Source organism: Schistocerca serialis, chromosome 3, assembly GCF_023864345.2.
Source record: "Schistocerca serialis cubense isolate TAMUIC-IGC-003099 chromosome 3, iqSchSeri2.2, whole genome shotgun sequence".
Taxonomy (NCBI): domain Eukaryota; kingdom Metazoa; phylum Arthropoda; class Insecta; order Orthoptera; family Acrididae; genus Schistocerca; species Schistocerca serialis.
Window position 1 is genome coordinate 236,364,032 of NC_064640.1, and position 23,370 is coordinate 236,387,401.

A 23,370-nucleotide genomic window follows, 5' to 3' on the forward strand; every position below is an offset into this window, starting at 1 on the left:
TGTGTGTGGCTACCCGTTCCTTAATGCAAGTTTTTGGAAACCGGAGCCGCTACTTATTCAAGTATATTCTTCGTTGTTTTGCCGAGGTCCAATACGTCTCATCCCACTCATCATCATCAGTAGCAGCAGCAGCCATTTTTGTCGTTAAGCGATTTAGCCTCTTCAACTACTGAGTTCAGGTACGTCTGTAACTTCTCCCATGAACAACGTTCTTTGGCGATATTCAGTATGTTAACTCCAGCAGTCTTCGCAGATGTTTGTGCCACAGTTCTGGTGGTCGTCTTCTTGGGCTGTCTCTGTTTCTTGGACTCCATTCCAGCATCCCTTTGTCCATCAGTCATTATTTCTTCTGGCAACATGGCTGACCCACTGCCATTTCATAATAGCTGTTCTCTAGGATGTTCTTGACGTCGGTAGTTGGTCTTATGTCTTCAGTCATTTTTTGTCTTTTCTTGTAAATACCAGCATAGACATTTCCATGCCTAGCTGTACAGTTCTAAGTTTCCGTCTTGATTATTTATGAAGTGTACAGGTCTCACAGCCGTAAGACAACAGTCCGCAGCTCGTGGTCGTGGGGTAGCGTTCTTGCTTCCCACGCCCGGGTTCCCGGGTTCGATTCCCGGCGGGGTTAGGGATTTTCTCTGCCTCGTGATGACGGGGTGTTGTGTGATGTCCTTAGGTTAGTTAGGTTTAAGTAGTTCTAAGTTCTAGGGGACTGATGACCATAGATGTTAAGTGCTCAGAGCCATTTGAACCATTTTTTTTTTTTCGTAAGACAACAGGGGGAGGACACGACGATCAAAATATTTTTTCGTTTTACTGCCATGTTTGACCTGAAGATAGCTGAATTTCTTCCAAATGCTTGCCATACTAGATTGATAGGTCAAAATATTTCAGACGCTAGGTCTCCAGTCATATTAACTTCCTTTGGAAGTCAAATATGCTATTGATAACTTGAAATAGGCCACTGTTTTCGGTTATGATGAGTTGTCTGTTGTTATTGTGAAGTTTGCTGGCAAGGAAACTTAAGAGCAAATCTTTACATTGTCCATTGACCGAGCATCCATCGCAGCCTCTGGAGAAAAACATTGATAATACTGTTCCACAAGAAAGGAAGCATTCTCCATATAAAAACTATAATCCCATAAGCCTAATCTGCGTCTTGCACAAAGTTTTGCCAGAATATTTTTAAATTTTTTCAGTCCCATCCTTGACGCAGTTCAAGCAATTGAGCAGACTGGTTTAAATGGCTCTGAGCACTATGGGACTTAACATGTGAGGTCATCAGTCCCCTAGAACTTAGAACTACCTAAACCTAACTAACCTAAGGACATCACACACATCCATGCCCGAGGCAGGATTCGAACCTGCGACCGTAGCAGTCGCACGGTTCCGGACTGAAGCGCCTAGAACCGCTTGGCCACCGCGGCCGGCTGAGCAGACTGGATACCGCAGCAGTATTGGCACACTACACTTTTTTTCCGGGAAGCGATTAGCAGAGCAACCGTATACTGGCTGCCACTATGTATAGCTTTTGTAGAGTTTGAAAAGGCTTTTTATTAAGTAAGCCATCCTGCTATAGTGCAAGCCATGGCTAAGCAAGGAGTTGAGGTGACCTATATTAAAATCCTGCACCGTATACACGAAAATTCTATAGCTTTTGTTGGTGTCAGAGAACAAGCTCAGGACTTTCCAGTTCACAGAGGAGTGAAACAAGGCGGTCTCATCTCTCCCAAGCTGTCCTCTGCCGTGATGGAAATGCTAAAACCGAACTAGGAAAAATAAGGAATTAGACTCAGCAGTAAGAGACGTAACAACCTGAGATTTGCAGATGACATTGTGCTATTGGCAAATGATTCTGAAGAGCTACAGACGCTGATATCGAATCTTGTCTCGGAATGTCAGGCAAAGCACCTGAACATAAATTTTTACAAGACCCCATTTCAGTACTCAGACCAAAGGATAATTTTTGGCACTGCCACGAATCCAGCTCAGGTAAATCACATGGAAGTCAGATAGGCTGACCACTCGGCTATGGAATCACTCTAATGAGGATGACGCATCGTAACTTTATTTGCGCTCTTGATCATACCCACACGCTTGGTCTTCTATGAATAGTATTTAACACTGTTTCGTCAACAAGTACTGGACCACTTATACAGCTATGCTTGGCTACGCTCATCCAGAAACAAACTGCAACAGAAACCATAGTTAAGATAGTAATAGTATTGTTCTCTACCGGTACCATTAAAAATGTGACCCTTCGTTACTATCAAGTTCCTAAGGGCTCCATACCTCAGTCGGTAAAATCGGAATCCTAGTAGGATCGCTTTGTTGCCGATCTGTCAGTCGGTTTGTTAAGACCTATTTTTCTCAGAAACGGCTAGATGTATCAAGTTTATATTTTTGTCAAATACGAAGGTCTACAGTCCCTGGCGGTGTAAAATGTTTAAGCTTTTAAGTCAATGCAATCAAAAGATACGGCAGTTTATGACACATATTTTGATACTTGCAAACTCACTCATTAAAACCCTTAGATGAACCATCTACATACATAATTAAATTTGTACATAATTCACAGAACGCGAGTCTTACACGCATTTGTTCAGATTTTATTCCTTTTCCTACTAGAGGCGGCACTCTAAAACTTCATGTATTGATTCCTGTATATTTTCACTCTAAGCCGGTACAGAAAGACTAGACAGGCACGAATACACCTCCCCATAACCCCTGTTCATAATAACATATCCCACTGTCTAGATTCTTCTTGTGAAGTATTCATCTATCTGCTTGCAGCAGTCTGATTGACGCATGTTGTTTTCTTTTGTTACAGGCCAGCTGACAGGGACAGCGAAAGCACCAACGAGGACAGAAGCGTCAGCTAGTGGGCCTGGTGATAACGTCCAGGTAACCATTTCACAACATGCATTCGGCACACAAACATCGATCGGAGGCGCCATCCATAAGACGGCGATGCAGTCTTCCGAGTTTCAAGGTCGACTCTACGAGGAGATAGCCAACGACGTAGAGAGTGGCCCAGATGGACACTCGATGACGACTCGTGCAGTGGGCCAAGTGCCCGGCTCCTCCGGGACAGTCGTCCACGCTGTCAAGGAGATAGATCTCGAAGGACTCGACGTCCCATCCAATGATGTGGCCGTGAGTGCTGAGAGCAGCGACACGACCAGCCGGAACTACTACCAACACATCCAGCCGACGCGCACGCAGGAGTCGAGCGGAGAGGCGCACGCGGCGCTGAGCTCGACGGCTGAGCCGCAGCCGGGGGAAGCCCCGGGGGCTCCCAGGGGGAGGTCGCTGCCCCTGCTGGAGCCCCGCCAGGCTTCTGCAGCCGGCCCAGCGACTGCTAGCGGCGACCAGAGGAAGACCAACCCCGACATCCAGGACATCATTACCGGCATCGTCAAACTGCTCAACGGAAACGTCAAGGTAACACATTGGCTCACTTATTGTGCACATACAGTATAGCAGGAAGAGGACACGATAAATTTACAAGTGATTTGGGAGTATATAGGGAGAAACGTTTAATACACAGAACTGCCAACATCGACAGCAACATTGATTCTAATCCGGTTGGGCATCAAGTCGAACTGAGCTTGGACGACAGAAATGAGTACGTTGTTCCATGCATCGTAAACTCTATACCAGAGTTCATTAATCGTACTGATTCATGAGTAGTAGTGTGCCAGTCTCTCGGAATCTGACGACGATATGTTTTCAATGGATGAGAAGTATGGCGAACGTACTGGTCAGGCAACAGTCGAACACCCTCTCTGTATCAAGTCAGGTTAGGGTAGCATCTTCAAAAGGTGGTCTTGCATTATCTTGTTGAAAGATAACATCCCCATATGTTTACGTCGATCTTGATGCTGTATACTGAACTTTGACTCTGAAAGGATGGTATGGATCTCTTCCTTTGTCCACTTTTCTCATTGCACAAACAGTTAGTGCGCTTCTCTTCACTGCCGCTTCGAGGGAAGCCACAACAATGATCGCAGAGCAGAAAGTTGGAAGGTTGTGGTAAGATCTTATGGGACCAAACTGCTGAGGTCATCGGTGCCTAAGCTTACACACTACTTAATTTAACTTAAACGAACTTACGCTAAGGACAACACACTCACCCATGCCCGAGGGAGGACTCGAACCTCCGACGGAGGGAGCCGCGCAGACCATGACAAGGCGCCCATAGACCGCGCGGCTACCGCGCGTGGCCAAGCAGAGCAGAAAGGCCGTGGTGCTACAGACATTATCGTTGCCCATGTGGACACTTGTATTGCTGTAAAGAAAGTCCGTTTCCTGACAAAAGGTACATATCGTGGCTGTACAATCCTGCACAGGCGAGCAGTCTGTCCTCTCGGACGCTAGTCGCGTCAGACCACTGAGATGTGGGATCTCGACAAATGCGGGCAGTAATATTATGCAATGATAACTGCAGTCTCGATATGTCACGATCCTATCGCTGTAGAATTCCGACACATACTGGTGGACGGTTCTCCATCTTATATGAGGCATAACTTTATCTTCTCACAAATAAACATTCAAATGCGATTTATCAGTAAGAAACCCATTCCATAATCTTTCTTTATATACAGAATGTGAAGAATTGTGGAAAATAATATTCAGGATTGAGAAAAATATGATTCTCCAGATCTGATATAAAACTTCTTTATAATACTTGTATAGTCTTTGTTGGAGTCTGTGATAAAAATCGCCACATATTTTACAGCTAAATAATTTAACTGTAGGCAGGCAGAAAACATTTTATAATATTTTTCATTTCTTTCCTGTCCAGAAGTTTTACTTGCTCACCAATCAACTTTCGTGTGTTCTTATTGCCCCTGTAGACATTTTGGAGAACACTATTAAGTACAACGCAGTAGCTGTTTTGTAACGTACCTCGTAATTTACACAAAATAGACATGATTGGCATAGAGTACAATGGAGCGTCTTAGAAATACTCTTTGTTGGCGTTTAAGACATTTAGAGAGTCTTCCACAGGGTAAAACACATAGTCCATTCTGTAGTTATGAATCGTAGCTTCTAGTCTGGTAGTACTATCTTCTTTAGCCGAGGAAGATGTAAAAGTTTCTCGTAGATGCATATCTGGGTACTTTATAAAATCTGTAATATGATTACCAATAACTTCGTTCACTTCTGGACTTGTGATATGACATTTAAATTTATTATGTATTTTTCTTCTGCAATTGGACCTCATTTACATTAAATAATCTTATCGTTACGTTCAATAATATTACTGTTCCCTAGTAGTCTTCTTCGTATAGACAGAGATAGTGGTTTGGTTTGAAATTAGGTAGTCATATATCTTAATTTTGTTAAAAAAATCCAAGCAAAATCTTGTGTTAAATCCACATCCTTAAAGAAATTGTCGTCTTCACAAAGTTGTGGCAATACTCCAGGCGGATGAACCACTGCACAATTTATTTCAACGCCGGAAAATCCCACTTTAGATAGTGGATTTTTATGTGTCCTTGAAATGGATTCCAGTGCTTCCACGCCATTTTTTCCCAATATGCCTCTTAATGCTGGATAATTGCTCCCATGTACACTGCTTTTTGTTAAGGGTATCCGTAAATCAGTATAATATTACTTAAGTGGTAACTGAAACAATTCTGGCATGTGGGTGCAGGCAGCGAACTACAACTGTTATGTAAAGAAGGGTTTATGTGGTAATGGAATCAAACATTCTCCACAACTTCTCGCTACCGCCTCGAGTCGTGACTAGGTTATTGGAGTATGCAAGTTGCCACTTTCTGATATGTTTCAGTTAGATTCTGAATTATGTACTATTTCCACATCGAAAAGCACTTGTTAACAGATGATACGAAGCTGTGCATTACAGGCCTAAATGTCTAAGCAATAGTATGCTGTGGAGGATAAAATATTGTTTTTTAACCCTGTGGAAGATCGTCTACATCAACAAACGGCTGTAATCGTAGGTGTCATATTGAGAGTTGACCTGTCTAGATATTTTACTTCTCAATATAGAACACTGATGTGCGGTGCCTTATTGTAATATACACTGGGCAAAAAAATTAAAGTATCACTTTTTCGATACCCCGTATTGTCTTCCACTTCCTACTGTTTGAAATTTGGATCCAAGGAGCCTACAATCTTCCTCTGCAATGGCGCAAAAACGTGGCGCCCTGCGACGTCAGCCTTGGGCTACATCTACATCTACGTGATTACTCTGCTACTCACAATAAAGTGCCTGGCAGAGGGTTCAATGAACCACGTTCATGCTGTCTCTACCGTTCCACTCTGTAACGGCACGCGGGAAAAACGAGCACATAAATTTTTCTGTGTGAGCCCTGATTTCTCTTATTTTATCGTGATGATCATTTCTCCCTATGTAGTTGGGTGCGAACAGAATGTTTTCGCAATCTGAGGAGAAAACTGGTGATTGAAATTTCATGAGAAGATCCCGTAGCAACGAAAAACGCCTTTGTTTTAATGATTGCCACTCCAGTTCACGTATCACGTCTGTGGCACTACCTCTTCTATTTCGCGATAATACAAAACGAGCTGCCCTTCTTTGTACTTTTTCGATGTTATCCGTCAGTCCCACCTGATGCGGATCCCACACCGCACAGCAGTACTCCAGAATAGGGCGGACAAGCGTAGTGTAGGCAGTCTCTTTGGTAGATCTGTTGCATCTTCTAAGTGTTCTACCAATGAATCGCAGTCTTTGGTTTACTCTACCCACAATACTATCTATGTGATCATTCCAGTTTAGGTTATTTGTAATTGTAATCCCTAAGTATTTAGTTGAATTTACAGCTTTCAGATTTGTGTGACTTATCGCGTAATCGAAATTTAGCTGACTTCTTTTAGTACTCATGTGAATAACTTCACACTTTTCTTTATTCAGGGTCAATTGCCACTTTTCGCACCATACAGATATCTTGTCTAAATCATTTTGCAACTCGTTTTGATCATCTAATGACTTTACAAGAAGGTAAATGACAGCATCATCTGCAAACAATCTAAGACGGCTACTCAGATTGTCTCCTATGTCGTTAATATAGATCAGGAACAATAGAGGGCCTATAACACTTCCCTGGGGAACGCCGGACATTACTTCTGTTTTACTCTATAACTTTCCGTCTATTACTACGAACTGTGACCTTTCTGACAGGAAATAACGAATCCAGTCGCACAACTGAGGCGATACTCCGTAGGCGCGCAGTTTGATTAGAAGACGCTTGTGAGGAACGGTGTCGAAAGCCTTCTGGAAATCTGAATATATAGAATCAATTTGACATCCCCAGTCGATAGCACTTATTACTTCATGAGTATAAAGAGCTAGTTGTGTTTCACAAGAACGATATTTTCTGAATCCGTGCTGTTTATATGCCAATAAATCGTTTTCTTCGAGGTACTTCACAATGTTCTAATACAGTATATGTTCTAAAACCTTACTGAAAATCGACGTTAGTGATATAGGCCTGTAATTCAGCTTATTATTCCTACTTCCCTTTTTGGATATTGTTGTGACTTGAGCAATTTTCCAGTCTTTAGGTACGTATCTTTCTGCGAGCGAGTGGTTGCATATAATTGCTAAATATGGAGCTATTTTATCAGCATACTGTGAGAGGAACCTGACTGGTATACAATCTGGACCGGAGGCCTTGCCTTTATTAAGTGATTTAAGCTGCTTTGTTACACCGAGGATATCTACTTCTATGTTTCTCATCTTGGCAGTTGTTCTTGATTGGAATTCAGGAATATTTACTTCGTCTTCTTTGGTGAAGGAGTTTCGGAAAACCGTGTTTAATACCTCTGCTTTAGTGGCACTGTCATCAGTGACTTCACCGTTGTTATCGCGCAGTGAAGGTATTGATTGTGTCTTGCCACTGGTGTGCTTTATGTATGACCAGAATCTCTTTGGGTTTTCTGCCAGATTTCGAGACAGAATTTCGTTGTGGAAATCATTAAAAGCATCTCGCATTGAACTTCTGTAAAACGTTGCCAATCTTGGGGATTTTGGGTTCTTTTAAATTTGGCATGCTTTTTTCGTTGCTTCTGCAACAACGATCTGACCCGTTTTGTATACCATGGGGGATCAGTATCATCACTTATTAATTTATGTGGTATATATCTCTCAATTGCTGTTGGTACTATCTCTTTGAAAACATTCCACAACAGCGAAGCTTCAAACAGCAAGGTGTCGGCAGATGCGAAAATACACCACAGTTTAGAAGTTGGTGTGACCTTTAAGGTAGGTTAACGATGTCACATTGGCACCAAATGTCACCTAAATTCTGCCCGAAGGAACCGTGAACGTGTCACACGGTGGGAAGGAGGTCACACCCCCTTTTATCCACGTTTGACCCCTTCTTAGGGCACTTCTGCGGTGGAGGCCAGAACCGCGACACCCAGCGTAGAAATCACGTGGTTCTCTTACCTCTGGCCGAGGCAACATTCAGACCCACCACCGCTCAGAATCGATGCGGAAAGGCCTCAGGGGATGGCATAAAGAGAGTCAATGAAACCACTCCTTCGTTTGGGGCGTTAGTTCCCACACATTTCGCTGTCGAAAACGACAGTTTACAATGCTATGAGCAACAAGACGACGTTCTTGACTATGTTCGACACTGCTACCAACCCCTGGGCGTTTCAACACTACTGTAAAGACAACGTGGGACTGCAACACCATTGAAAGTGATCTGAGATTCTGAAGTATATTGCGACAGCAATTTTAGCTCTGGTATAAGATTGGCACCACTAGGGACCGTTCAAAACTATTCACTGTATAGTGACTTGCGAGGTATGTGTTTAGGTGTAGATGTAGACTGTTTTCAGAGAATCCTGTTGTCTTCTGGAGGGTTGCAGCACCAGTAGGCTGTTGCGAAATGCACGAGGAATTGCAAACGATAGACGATTCGTGCAGGGATTTACTGTTGACCCTGAAAGTAAATAAATGTGACTGTTGCACATAAATAGGTGAAGAGATCCATTACCGTTCGATTACCGTACTGGCAATAGTCCAGCAATAAACAGTAACTACCATATAATACCTAGGAGTTACAGTCGGGACTGCAGTCTGGAGAATGCAATTTGTAGGAAAATCAGATGCCATGCTGTTTGTTGGAAGAATCTTCAGGAAATGTAATTCATCCACAAAAGAAGTGGTTTATAAAACAGTTGTAAGACCGATTCTTTTTGAGTGTTTCTCATCACTCTAGGAACTTTTATCAGGTTGGATTAATAAAAGAGGTGGAGGAGATTCAACGAAGAGGGGCAAGTTACCACACAGGATCGTTCTGAAAATGTTCAGCTAACTCCAGTGGTAGACATTAAAAGAGAGGCGATTTATTTTTCCCGTTGTAATATCAGGCTTTATTGTCAGTGACAGGCTGTGGACTCGAGACAACGTTATATCTAACGGGCTGCTGCTCTTACGTCGTGATAGGATTCCAAGAAAATCACCAAAAATATTATGCTGCTCTACATCGAAACCACACAGTTTTCTCGTTGTGATACCTGTCTACATAGCCAGTGACATGTTGGAGATGAAGACATATTTCTATCGAAAGGTTAGGTACTGTTACACTGTGACTGGATTCCAAAAGAATTACCTAGAATATAACACTACCCTACATTGGAACGAAACACTTTTCTCGTTGTCATAGTTGTATTGGAAATTTGTGGTAAGTACTATGGGACCAAACTGCTGAGGTCATCGGTCCCTAGGCTTACACACTACTGGATCTAACTTAAACTAACTTACGCTAAGGACAACACACACACACACACCCGTGCCCGACGGAGGACGCGAACCTCCGACGGGGGTGGGGAGCCGCGCGATGTCATAGTTGTCTACATAGCCAATGTTGGGGTGGAAATGACTTTCTATCTAATGGAATTCTACTCTCACATTGTGATGGGATTGGAAGAGTATCAATAGGAATATTACGTTACACTACATCGAAAAACGAAACACTTAATATGCACGTAATACCAGTTATGAAGGCGGGATGAGAAACCAGCCTGGGAATTGTAAATGCAGATGTTAGAAAGTAGCCAAAACAATACTCTCAGGCTAACCTTTGTACCAAACAAATCGTCAAAAGTCCGCGCACACAGGAAATGGGTTTGTTTATAAAATAACTTTTTTTTCTATTACCAGTAGCGATTTTCTTTTTTAAATGAGGACGACATAGTAATGGCAGGTGCATTATACATCAAATTACATGCTGCATAGGTCAAAAAATGATGTAAGAATATACTGTCAAATAAGCCTACACTATAATTTAGAAGCAATTCCTTAGGTGATAGAAACTGTGTTATATTCTCTTTTGGAGCACGTCGTGTAGGATGCTGCGTTGAAATATGGAGGCAAAAAAATACGCCCCCTCTGGTCGGGGGTGCTGGGGTTGAAGTTTGTGAGATAAGACGGACTTGGCGCTGGCGTTGTCTGGGTGCCGCAAATGCGAGGCGGCCCGAGCACGTCAGGGGAGGAATGCACGGTTGGCTGCTTGCTCTGGGGCGGCGGACAGCTCGCTTCGTCTGGCAACCGCCTGCCATCTGTGTGCTCTGTAACAACGTATTTTGAAATATGGAAACGCTCCTTTAAACATTTTTAGGTTATTTTAAGCACCCCCACACCTCCACAGCGTAACTGACATGTAGCATTGGCGTAGGATGTTTGAAAAAAATGGCTATACATACACCCTTAAAAGGTGCGATTTGTTACCTTGTCCCAAAACGTTCCGAAATGTTTTAAATGAATACTGCACGCAACATACAACTGTTAAACAAGTTATCACAATTGGTACTTTTATTTTACACTTAGTACAGTGTTGGTGACACATTGGGTGACCTATCAATAGCGTGTTTTTAACGTATTACTGCTACACACATGTCCGTGAGGGTTCCAGAAAAATTCCTAAATGTTTTAATTAAATAGGCCATGCAATATGAAAGCTAAGTTACTTGGGTCCGTTTTTTTAATTACGCTGTGCTAGGTCTACTATAACGTCGTAGCACAGTTCACGGAGGCAGCCATTTTTGATCGTGACGCAATAGTTCCGCCATTTTATATCATAAATTATACTAATTGGGTAATAAATATCGATGAGAAGAATAACAAAGTGTAGTAACAAGGAATATGGTCTGGGCAAACATCTGGCAAACATAAATTATTCTAATTAATATAAGAAAGGTGATAAATTCTAGCAATAAAAACAAGGAAGACCTTCTATGCAAGACGCCACAACCTGCAGTTGAAAACCCTGCCATTTATACCTTATACTGTCGACAGAATTTGGGGGGCGGGGAGGGGGGGACGAAGGGGTTGTGTGAACGCGAGGGGTCATAAGACGTCCCAGACCCTCATGACGTAAATGTAGTCGGGATGGAAATCCAGGGAGGTGGCTTTGGCCATCTGCTCCAATGACCATGTATCTCATTTGAAAGACATTCTGTCACTGATGATGCATTCAAAATATTACAATTGGCCACTCTTACGAAATGAGATACGTATGGTTAATATCTCCGCAAAGTTTTGTAGTTATTTCTGTCCTGTGACAGGTGATTTATTTTTTTACTGATTATTACTATTCATGAATATTTCTCACGTACCTGACCCATAATTGTTACGTTCAGTGTTAAAAAAGCTCTAGCTTTAGGATATGTAATGTTTAAGAAGCGGTGTTTGCTACAGTATTATTGGGGAGATTAAAATTACGAAATTAAAAAAATAAAAATACGCGTAAACCCGGTATTGAACTCTCGAAGATTCTAGCGCAAAAGTATACCTACTGCCTTACTTGGGCAATATAACTATTTATTGCATCAGCGTATTTCTCGAACATTTGGTTGCAGTTTTGTCATTTTTCCATTAGTTGACATCCATTTTCTACCGAAAATATACACCGGACAAAATTATGTTTCAGACATTTTTGTACTGTCTGTATGCAAGGAACCGCGCAGTGGCGTCCGAGTGTGCGAATTTTGGTTCACGTCCAATGTGTATCACCTCTAGAAAATACAGCTAGAACATTCCCGAGACTAGAACAGAGCACCTTGTATTCTACCTAAGATGGTTGCTATGCCTGCTCTCAGACAGTTTTCATCCACGAAGCCGCCCTGTTAATCAGAATACCTGACCCGTCAGATAGAGCTAGACGCCCTCAATCAGCATCTGTCCGATTTCGATTCTCTATCGATTAACCGTTGTCAATACGGATGTAGACTCCATCCGCCTGTTTTAGAGCCTCGTGTTTAGAAGGATCTCTTGCACATTACTGTAAGCACCACATAATTCCGTTATAAAGCTCGAGATGCTGTCTACACAGCGTATACGGACTGAACTTTCTCAAATAAATGTTAAAATACATCTGACCCTCTTGACCGAAACTTCTAACAAACGCCTCTATCGCTCCCACCTCAATGAACCACGGACGTCGCAGAGATAGGGTGCCTTCCGTACGTTAACAATACGGATGACTATACAGTAGGTGCAACAACAATGGAGAGGTATCTGTGAAGAGACAGACAAACCTGTGGTTTCTGAAGAGGGGTAGCAGCCTTTTTAGTAGTTGCAGGGGCAACGGTCTTAATGAATGACTGATCTGACCTTGTAACATTAACCAAAACGACCTAGCTGTTCTGGTTCTGCAACGGCTGAAAGCAAGGGGAAACCACAGCCATTATTTTTCCCGAGCGCATGCAGCTCTACCTTATGATTTAAAAAAAAAATAGTTCCCCATTGGGATCTCTAGGTGGGGACTACTCAGGAGGACGTCATCAGGAGAAACAAAGCTGACTTTCTGCTGGTCGGAGCCTGAGTTGTTGGATCCCTTAATCGGGTAGATAGGTTAGAAATTTTTTTAAATGTAAATGGGTAAGTTCAAGTTATAGTGGGAATTAATGAAGGTCACTTACAGTATGAATAGGACTTCTGGTCAGGTGAGTTCAGGGATATAAATGCAAAATTAAATGGAGGTTACGCAGGAGTAGGTCTAATAATGAATAAGAAAATAGGAATGCGTGTAAGCTACTACGACCAGCCTAGTGAACGCATCATCATAGCGAAAAAGGCCAAAACCCCACATACACTACAGTCGCACAAGTTTACATGCTAATTAGCTCCACGGATGATGAAGAGATTGAAAGAACGTATGGTGAGATGAAAGAAATTATTCAGATAGTTAAGGAAGAGGAAAACTTAACTGTGATGGAGGACTGAAACTTGTTAGTAGGAAGAGAAGGAAAAATAGTATGAAAATATGAAATTTGGGAAAGGAATGAAAGAGGAAGCCTGGTAGAATTTAATCGTCATTTACACTTGGTTTAAGAATCATGAAAGAAAATTGTGTATGTGGAACAAACCTGGAGACACTGTAATATTTCAGATTGATTACATAATGGGAAGACAGTTATATCGGAACAAGATTTTGAACTGTAAGACATTTCCGAGGGCAGATATGGGCTCTGACCACAGTTTATGTGTAATGAACTGTAGATTAAAACAGAAGTAATTGCGAAAAGCTAGGAAATTAAGGAGATGAGACGTGGATAAGATGAAACAACTAGAAGCTGTTGGGAGATTGAGTGAAAGAGAGGAAAGGAACACAAGAGAAGACTAATGGGTAGCTTTGAGAGATGAAACTGTGAAGGAAACAGAGGACCAAATAGTTAAATGTACAGGGCTTAGTAGAAATCATTGAATGTCACAAGAGATATTTAATTTAACTGGTGAAAGGAAAAAAACATAAAAATGCAGGAAATGAAGCAGGCTAAAGGGAATACAGACGGCTAAGAAATAAGACTGACAGAAAGTGCAAAATATCTAAGCCGGAAAGCCTAGGTTATAGAAGTGTGTATAACTAGGGGAAAAATAGATATCGCGGAAAGAAAAATGAATGGCATCTTTGGAGAAGTAGATATATTAATATCAAGAACTTAGATTGCAAGCGAGTTCCAAGCAAAGAAGGGAAAGCTGAGAGATGGAAGGAAAATCTAGAGGGGCTACACAAGGAAAATGCCAACAGCCATGCCGCAGTGGTAACACCGGTTGCCGTCAGGTCACCGAAGTTAAGCGCTGTCCGGCTTGGCTTGCACTTGGATGGATGACCGTCCAGGTCTGCCGAACGCTGTTGACAAGCGGGGGCAACTCAGCCCTTGTGAGGCCAATGGAGAAGCTACTTGACTGAGAAGTAGCGGCTGCGATTGCGAAAACTGACAGCGGCCGGCGAATCTATGTGCTGACCACATGCCCCTACGTATCCGCATCCAGTGGCGCCATCGGCTGAGGACGACACGGCAGGCGGTCGATATGGTTGGGCCTTCCGACGCATGTTCGGACGGACTTAAGTTTTACACAAGGGAAATGAAGTTGAAGATAATATTATAGAAATGAAAGAGGAAATACAGGTAGATGATATGGGGGATATGATACTGCGAGAAGAATTTGACGGAGCTCTGAATGACCTACGTCGAAACAAGGTCCCTAGAGTAGACAACAGTCCTTCAGAACTACTGATATCCTTAGGAGAGCCAGCCAAGACGAAACATTCACCCGGTTAGCAAGATGAATGAAACAGGCGAAATGCCCCCATACTTCAAGAAGAATATAATAATTCTAATTCCAAAGACAGCGAGTGCTCACAAGTGAGATTATTACCGAGTTATCAATTTAATAGGGCATGGCTGCAAAATAGTGTCATGAATTTTTTACAGAAGAGTCGATAAACTGGTTGAAGGCGACCTCGAGGAAAATCAATTTGAATTTCAGAGAAATGCAGCAACACACAAGGCTGTACTGACTTTTCTTAGAAGGTAGTTTAAGGAAAGGTAAAGCTACGTTTACAGCATTTGTAAACTTCTATGTCTACATCCACATCTACATGACTACTCTGCAATGTAAAGGTAACTGCCTGGCAGAGAGTTCATCGAATCACCTTGAAGCTATTTCTGTACCGCTGCACTTTCAAACAGCGCGCTGGGGAAACTAACACTTAAATCTTCCCATCTGAGCTCTGATTTCTCTTTATTACAATGAACATGTCTCCCTATGTAGGTGGGTGCCAACAATATATTTTCGCATTCACTGGACTTAGAGAAAGCTTTTGACAATGTTGATTGGAACACTCTCTTCGAAATTCTGAAGGCAACGGGCTAAAATATAGGGTGCGGAAGGTTTCTTGTACAGAAACCACAGTGCAGTTATAAGAGTCGAATGACATGAAAGACAAGCAATGGTTAAGAAGCGAGTGAGAAAGGTTTGTAGCCCATCCCCGATGTTATTCAATATGTGCATTTAGCAACCAGTAAGGGAAACCTACGAGAATTTCGACGTTTGCCGATAACCATGTAATTCTGTCGGAGACAGAAAATAACTTGGAAGTGCAGCTGAACGGAATGAATCGTGTCTTGATAGGAGGATATTAGTTGAAATATAACAAAAGCAAAACAAGATCGGATTAAATCAGTCGATACCAATGGAATTAGATTAGGAAATATGAAAATAAAAGTAATAAATGAATTTTGCTATTAGGGCAGTAAAATAATTGAGGGGGCCGAAGCAGAGAAGATACAAAACGTAGATTGGCAATGCCAAGAAAAGAGTTTCTGAAGAAAAGAAATTTGTTAACATCGAATATAAATTTAAGTGTTGGAATGTCTTTTCTGAACGTATTAGCCTGGAGTGCAGCCTTGGACGGAAGTGAAACGTGAACGATAAGCAGTTCAGAGAAGAAGAGAATAGAAGCTGCCGAAATAGGGAGCTACAGAAGAATGTTGAAGGTTGCATTAGATTAGGATAAATCGCGTAACCAATGAGCAGGCACTGAATGGAACTGAACAGAAAAGACGTTTCTGGCACAACTTGACTAAAAGACGGGATCGGTTGACAGGGCACATTCGGAGACATAAAGGAGTTATCAATTTAGTACTGGAGGGAAGTCTGGGGGGTAAAAATTGTAGCGGGAGACCAAGCAATGCGTACAGCAAGCAGAGTCAGATGGAAGTAAGTTGCAGTAGTTATTCAGAGGTGAGACGCTTGCACAACGTAAAGTAGCGTGGAGAGCTGCATCGCCGGCCGGTGTGGCCGTGCGGTTCTAGGCTCTTCAGTTTGGAACCGCGTGACCGCTACGGTCGCAGGTTCGAATCCTGCCTCGGGCATGGATGTGTGTGATGTCCTTAGGTTAGTTAGGTTTAAGTAGTTCTAAATTCTAGGGGACTGATGACCTCAGATGTTGAGTCCCATAGTGCTCAGAGGCATTTGAACCATTTAGAGCTGCATCAAATCAGTCGTCGGACTGAAGGTCAAAATAACATCTATCGCTCCCTTTACCCGTGACATCAATGAACAAAATTCATGTATGTATTGCGCAAGTGCCCATTGCATAAGAAATAATTTTCTACTCAAATACTGGGAATATAATCACTTAGCATAGTATCTAATCAAAGATCTATCTTCTGGCGGTTAGTACAACATTGGAGATTCAGTGTTTAATACCATGAAACGTAATTCTTCTATTACATCTAAAATGCAATCCCAAACCGTCATCATAGTCGACTCCACAATCAAATACGCACATTAAAATATTTGAAAATTGTATGAGATGCTTCCAGCTGCTACATGAGTGCACGCTATTCTTCTCCATCTACATCTAAAACTACATGACTATTCTGCAGTTCACAGTTAAGTGCTTGGCAGAGGGTTCTTCAAACCACCTTCACAGAATACTTATTTACCGTTTTATTCTCTAACAGAGCATGGGAAAAGTGAACACTTAAATCTTGCTGCAAGAGCTTTGATTTCTCTTGTTTTATTACTACAGGTTGGCGACAATAAAATATTTAGGCATCAGAGGAAAAAGTTGGTAGTCGAAACGCGTTTGTTTCAATTATTACCACCCCAACTCGCTTTTCATATCCGTAATACTCTCTCCTCTATTCCGCGATAGTGCAAAACGAGCTGCCCTATTCGGACTTTTTCGAGGTCCTCCGTCAAACATGTCCGGTAAAGATCCCATACCGCACAGTGATACTCTAACAGACGAGGGACAACGTAGTGTAGCAGTCTCTTTAGCAGATATGCTGCATCTTCTAAGTATTCTGCAAATAAAACACGGTTTTCTGTGTTCCTCCCTCACAACATTATCTGTGTGATCGTTCAAGTTTAAGTTATTTATAATGGTAATAACGACGTATTTTGTTGAACTGACAGCCTTTAAATTTGTGTGGTTTACCGTGTAATTGAAATTTAACGGATTTCTTTTCGTTCTCATATGGACGACCTCACAATTTTTCTTATTCAGAGACAATTGCCACTTTTCGCACCAAATAGATATCGTGTCTAAGTCATTTTGTAATTGGTTTTGATCTTCAATTGACTTTATTAGACGGTAAATGAAAGCATAATCCCCAAAGAAAAAAAAAAAATCTAAGAAGACTGCTCAGATTGTCTCCTAAATCGTTTATATAGATTACAAACAGCAGAGCCTATAACACTTCCTAGCGGAACGTCAAATCTCACTTCTGTTTTACTCGAGGATTTTCCGTCGATTGCTACGTACTGTGAGCTTCTTGACAGGAAATCACGAATCCAATCGCACAACTGAAGTGATACTCCATAGGCACGCAATCTGATTACCAGTGTCTCGTGAGGAACGCTGTGAAAGGCTTCTGGAAATCTAGAAATGTATAATCTATTTCAGATCACCTATCGATAACACTTATTACATCGTGCGTATAATAGAACGACATTTTGTGAATCCATGCTGACTATATGTCAATAGACCGTTCCCTTCGAGGTAATTCATAAAGTTCGAACACAGTAAATGTTTCAAAATCCTACTGCAAATCGACGTCATGATATGAGTCTGTAATTTATCGGATTACTCCGACTTCCATTCTTGAGTATTTGTGTGACTTTCGCAACTCTCAAGTCCTTTGGTACGGTTATTTCGTTGATTGTTTATGACTGCTAAGAATGTGACTATTGAATCAGCATACACTGAAAGCAACCTAATTGGTCTTCTGTCTCAACCGGAAGACTTGCCCTTATGAAGTGATTTAAGCTTCTTCACTACACCGAGGATATCTACTTCTAAGTTACTAATGATTCGAATTCTGGAATATTTACTGTGTCTTCTTTGGTGAAAGACTTTCGAAAAACTGTTTAACAACTCTGCTCTAGCGGCGCTAAATCGGTAATACTACCACTGGTGTCGCGGAGTAAATGTATTGATCGTGTATTGCCACTGGTGTACTTTACGTATGACCAGAATCGCTTTGGATTTTAAGATTTCGAGACAGAGTTTCTTTGTGAAAGCTACTAGAAGCATCTCACATTGACGTCCGAGACGGCCGTGGTGGCCGAGCGGTTCTAGGCGCTACAGTCTGGAACCGCGCGACCGCTACGGTCGCAGGTTCGAATCCTGCCTCGGGCATGGATGTGTGTGATGTCCTTAGGTTAGTTAGGTTTAAGTAGTTCTAAGTTCTAGGGGACTGATGACCTCAGAAGTTAAGTCCCATAGTGCACAGAGTCATTTGAACCATTTTTGACGTCCGCACTTAGTTTCCACCTTCAGTAAAACATCACCATTCTTGGTGTTTTTGTGTTCTTCTAAATTTGGCATACTTTTTTCGTTGCTCCTGCAACAGTGTTCTGACCTGTTTCGTGTATTATGAGGTATCAATAAGCTCTTTCATTAATTTATGTAATATAAATCTCTCAGGCGTCAACCGAGTTTGACTTTGTGGTCACTACGCCCTGTATCCTTCATGGTGCTCCCAATTTGGTCAGGATTAGTTGTTCCTAAGAGGCCAAGTACGTTTTCGCGACCACTTACACTTCGAGTGGGTTCCTGAACTAACTGCTCAAAACAATGTTCGGAGAAAGCTTTTAGCACTATTATTGACGATGTTTTATACCTACCACTGGATGTGAACATGTATAATGGGCGATCAAAAAGTTTGCGTTGGAAGGCCGTAAAGTCCAGAATCGGTATGCGAGTCAGGCAAAATCGCCGTGAGCATTGAGGCAATCATCTCACGGAGGCACCCAGTTGAAGATACCAGTTTGGTAAGATACCGTGTCCTGCAGAGTGAAGAAGTCTAACTGCCCGCTGCACATCTTCATCCGACAGGGATCGTTGATCCTTCAAGACCTCTTTTAAGGGACCGCAGGCGTGATAATCGTGGGGTGAGGGCTTAGGACTATAGGGTGAGTGCTCGAGTGTGTCCCACTTGAGTTGGCGTAACTTATGCGTTACGATATTTGCGATATGGAGACGTTAGTTATCGTGAAGCAGCTGCATTGAACTTAGCGCACCATTACACAACTGTGGTTTCGACAGACATGATCTCCCACACACGATCTTCACTCTCCTATGGAGGTCTGCCGGTGTTTGTGCCGCGCGAGGTAGCCGCGAGGTCTTAGGCACCTTGCCGTCGTTCGCGTGGCTGCCCTCGCTTGAGGTCCGAGTCCTCCCTCGTGCATGGCTGTGTGTGTTGTCTTTAGTGTAAGTTAGTTTAAGTTAAATTACGTGTGTGTTGTCTTTAGTGTAAGTTAGTTTAAGTTAAATTACGTAGTGTGTAAGCCTATGGACCAATGACCTCAGCAGTTTGGTCCCATAGAAACTTACCACAAATTTCCACATTTTCGATGTCTGTCGTTCGTGAACCAAGAAAAGAACAAGAGCACGTTGGTCCTGTTTGGGTACATTTTGGTAATAACGCGGTCATAGTTCACGTTTCCGTATTTACTGCACGTCGGAAAGGCACGGATGACACACTAATCCTTGCCTATATCTCGGTACTTATAAATCAGCATCGGAGTCGCGCTACGTTGCATAAACACACCAGCAGCGTCCTCAAACTGAAACTTTTTGAGCACCCCTTACCTTATCGCCAGCAGATTGAGAGTAGATCGAAGACACCATCAACTATAGTTGTATGAGTGGAGTACCTATTTGATACGATAATCAAGATTTCTTTGAGCTGTTCAGCAACTGAATTACCTGAGTCGGGGGGGGGGGGGGGGGTCGGTAAAAAGAACCGATTATCAATTTATTCCGGTTTTCAAGTATAACCTCTACACATACTAACTCACAGGAACGATCTATTTCAATTTCGCTACAAGATAAACTACTTATAACAGCGACAAACATGCCGCCACAATCTGTATTTAATCTAGCCTATCTGAACACGATTAGGTCCTTTGTAAAAATTTCTGTGGAACCTATCACCCGCTTTAGCCATCTTTGGGCACATATAAGGAATTGAGCTTCAATGCTTACTATTAGTGCATGTGGCTCTGGTACTTTCCCAACACAGCTACGACTATTTACAACTGCAGTACTAATTGTTGCCACGTCTATCCCCTTCTTGTGTTCGTCCCGCACCCTTTGAGACTGAAGCCGTTTTTGCAATTTCCCGAGATCCCCTAACCTAAAAGACAGCCCAATTCATTCCTCACAGCCACCACTGCCCTCCTCCAGTATGTAGTGGATCCCTTCCAAAATAACAGCTGTTTTTGGTGGACAACATATGGATGCAGTCGCTATGTGCCAGGTTCGTACTATTATTCTGACTGTTACCGATGCGAAACTCCGAATATACACTCCTGGAAATTGAAATAAGAACACCGTGAATTCATTGTCCCAGGAAGCGGAAACTTTATTGACACATTCCTGGGGTCAGATACATCACATGATCACACTGACAGAACCACAGGCACATAGACACAGGCAACAGAGCATGCACAATGTCGGCACTAGTACAGTGTATATCCACCTTTCGCAGCAATGCAGGCTGCTATTCTCCCATGGAGACGATCGTAGAGATGCTGGATGTAGTCCTGTGGAACGGCTTGCCATGCCATTTCCACCTGACGCCTCAGTTGGACCAGCGTTTGTGCTGGACGTGCAGACCGAGTGAGACGACGCTTCATCCAGTCCCAAACATGCTCAATGGGGGACAGATCCGGAGATCTTGCTGGCCAGGGTAGTTGACTTACACCTTCTAGAGCACGTTGGGTGGCACGGGATACATGCGGACTGCATTGTCCTGTTGGAACAGCAAGTTCCCTTGCCGGTCTAGGAATGGTAGAACGATGGGTTCGATGACGGTTTGGATGTACCGTGCACTATTCAGTGTCCCCTCGACGATCACCAGTGGTGTACGGCCAGTGTAGGAGATCGCTCCCCACACCATGATGCCGGGTCTTGGTCCTGTGTGCCTCGGTCGTATGCAGTCCTGATTGTGGCGCTCACCTGCACGGCACCAAACACGCATACGACCATCATTGGCACCAAGGCAGAAGCGACTCTCATCGCTGAAGACGACACGTCTCCATTCGTCCCTCCATTCACGCCTGTCGCGACACCACTGGAGGCGGGCTGCACGATGTTGGGGCGTGAGCGGAAGACGGCCTAACGGTGTGCGGGACCGTAGCCCAGCTTCATGGAGACGGTTGCGAATGGTCCTCGCCGATACCCCAGGAGCAACAGTGTCCCTAATTTGCTGGGAAGTGGCGGTGCGGTCCCCTACGGCACTGCGTAGGATCCTACGGTCTTGGCGTGCATCCGTGCGTCGCTGTGGTCCGGTCCCAGGTCGACGGGCACGTGCACCTTCCGCCGACCACTGGCGACAACATCGATGTACTGTGGAGACCTCACGCCCCACGTGTTGAGCAATTCGGCGGTACGTCCACCCGGCCTCCCGCATGCCCACTATACGCCCTCGCTCAAAGTCCGTCAACTGCACATACGGTTCACGTCCACGCTGTCGCGGCATGCTACCAGTGTTAAAGACTGCGATGGAGCTCCGTATGCCACGGCAAACTGGCTGACACTGACGGCGGCGGTGCACAAATGCTGCGCAGCTAGCGCCATTCGACGGCCAACACCGCGGTTCCTGGTGTGTCCGCTGTGCCGTGCGTGTGATCATTGCTTGTACAGCCCTCTCGCAGTGTCCGGAGCAAGTATGGTGGGTCTGACACACCGGTGTCAATGTGTTCTTTTTTCCATTTCCAGGAGTGTATGTGTAGTCCATGGCTTCGTGCTACGTCACGTCACTGACATTTCATTCATATCAGTTATATAATTAACGCGGTAAGATCGAAAATTAATGGCAGTAACGCGCTTGGTTTTGGATATAGCGGCAACTGCTATATTCCTCGCTCACAGTTCGTTCTGGCCCACCAGTGCATTGTATCATTTAGTGGATGCTACCGGGTTAGTTATTTCCGCGGATGTTATTTGAGCGTATCTAAACACCGTCATATTTTCTTGAATTTTTATTTGCGAGCGTAGATTTCTGCAGCCGTCGTTATCTTTCATAAAACTTTATCGGGTATATGATTTCGATGTCATGCTACTATAAATACATTGCTTTGGTGAATATCGCTTGCAGCACCGACCGAAAAATATGGTTCAAATGGCTCTAAGCACTATGGGACTTAACCTCTGAGGTCATCAGTCCCCTAGACTTAGAACTACTTAAATCTAACTAACCTAAGGACATCACACACATCCATGCCAGAGGCAGGATTCGAACCTGCGACCGTAGCGGTCGCGCGGTTCCGGACTGTAGCTCCTAGAACCGCTCGGTCACAGCGGCCGGCGCAGCGACCGGAACGTCGGTCTATTAAATAATATGACGTAGAAGTCATGACGCCGGAAAATCCTTATTCAGATACGGTTTACTGAACCCAGTTGTTATTGTTGTCAATGTGGTAGCATCGTGTCATTGTTGTAGTACCGTGTCCAAAGACTGGTTTCATACAAATATTCATGCTAGTCTATCTAGTTCAGTTCTTTCATACCTGCGTAGCTACTGCTCACTACTTCTGCTTACAGTGAGGGGGGAAAAGCCACGCTAGAGCGATGTGCGCATATACAACGGCGGTAGTACCGTGTACACAACGTATAAGAGGGCAGCGCATTGGCGGAGATGTCATTTCTACTCATGTGATTCACGTGAAAAGATTTCCGACATGATTATGGCCACACGACGAGCATTAACATACTTTGAAAGGGTAATGGCACTTTGGGCTAGATGCGTGGGACGTTCCATTTTGAAATCTTTAGGGAACTCAATATTTCCAGATCCACAGCGTCAAGAGTGTGGCGAGAATACTAAAATTCAGTTATTACCCCTCAGAGCGGAAAACACAGGGGCCGACAGCCATCACCGAGAGCAGCGGCGTTTGTGTAGAGTCGTCAGTGCTAACAGGCAGGCAACACTGCGTGAAATAATCTCAGAAATCAATGTGGGACGTACGACGAACATATCCGTGAGGACAATGCGGCGAAATTTGGCGTTAATGGGCTGTGGCAGCAGACGACCGACGCGAGTACTTTTGCTAATAGT

The 23,370-nt window shown here is 43.4% G+C and overlaps 1 protein-coding gene across 2 annotated transcripts in view; it reads left to right on the forward strand.

Moving 5' to 3' along the window:
* Positions 1–23,370, forward strand: part of LOC126469985 (mucin-6-like) — a 283,915-nt gene that overhangs the window by 145,029 nt on the left and 115,516 nt on the right. For both annotated transcript variants that reach the window (XM_050097429.1, XM_050097430.1), the window contains exon 2: positions 2,834–3,447. In XM_050097429.1, coding sequence (XP_049953386.1) covers positions 2,834–3,447 — 614 coding nt within the window. The remainder of the gene's footprint in view (positions 1–2,833; positions 3,448–23,370) is intronic.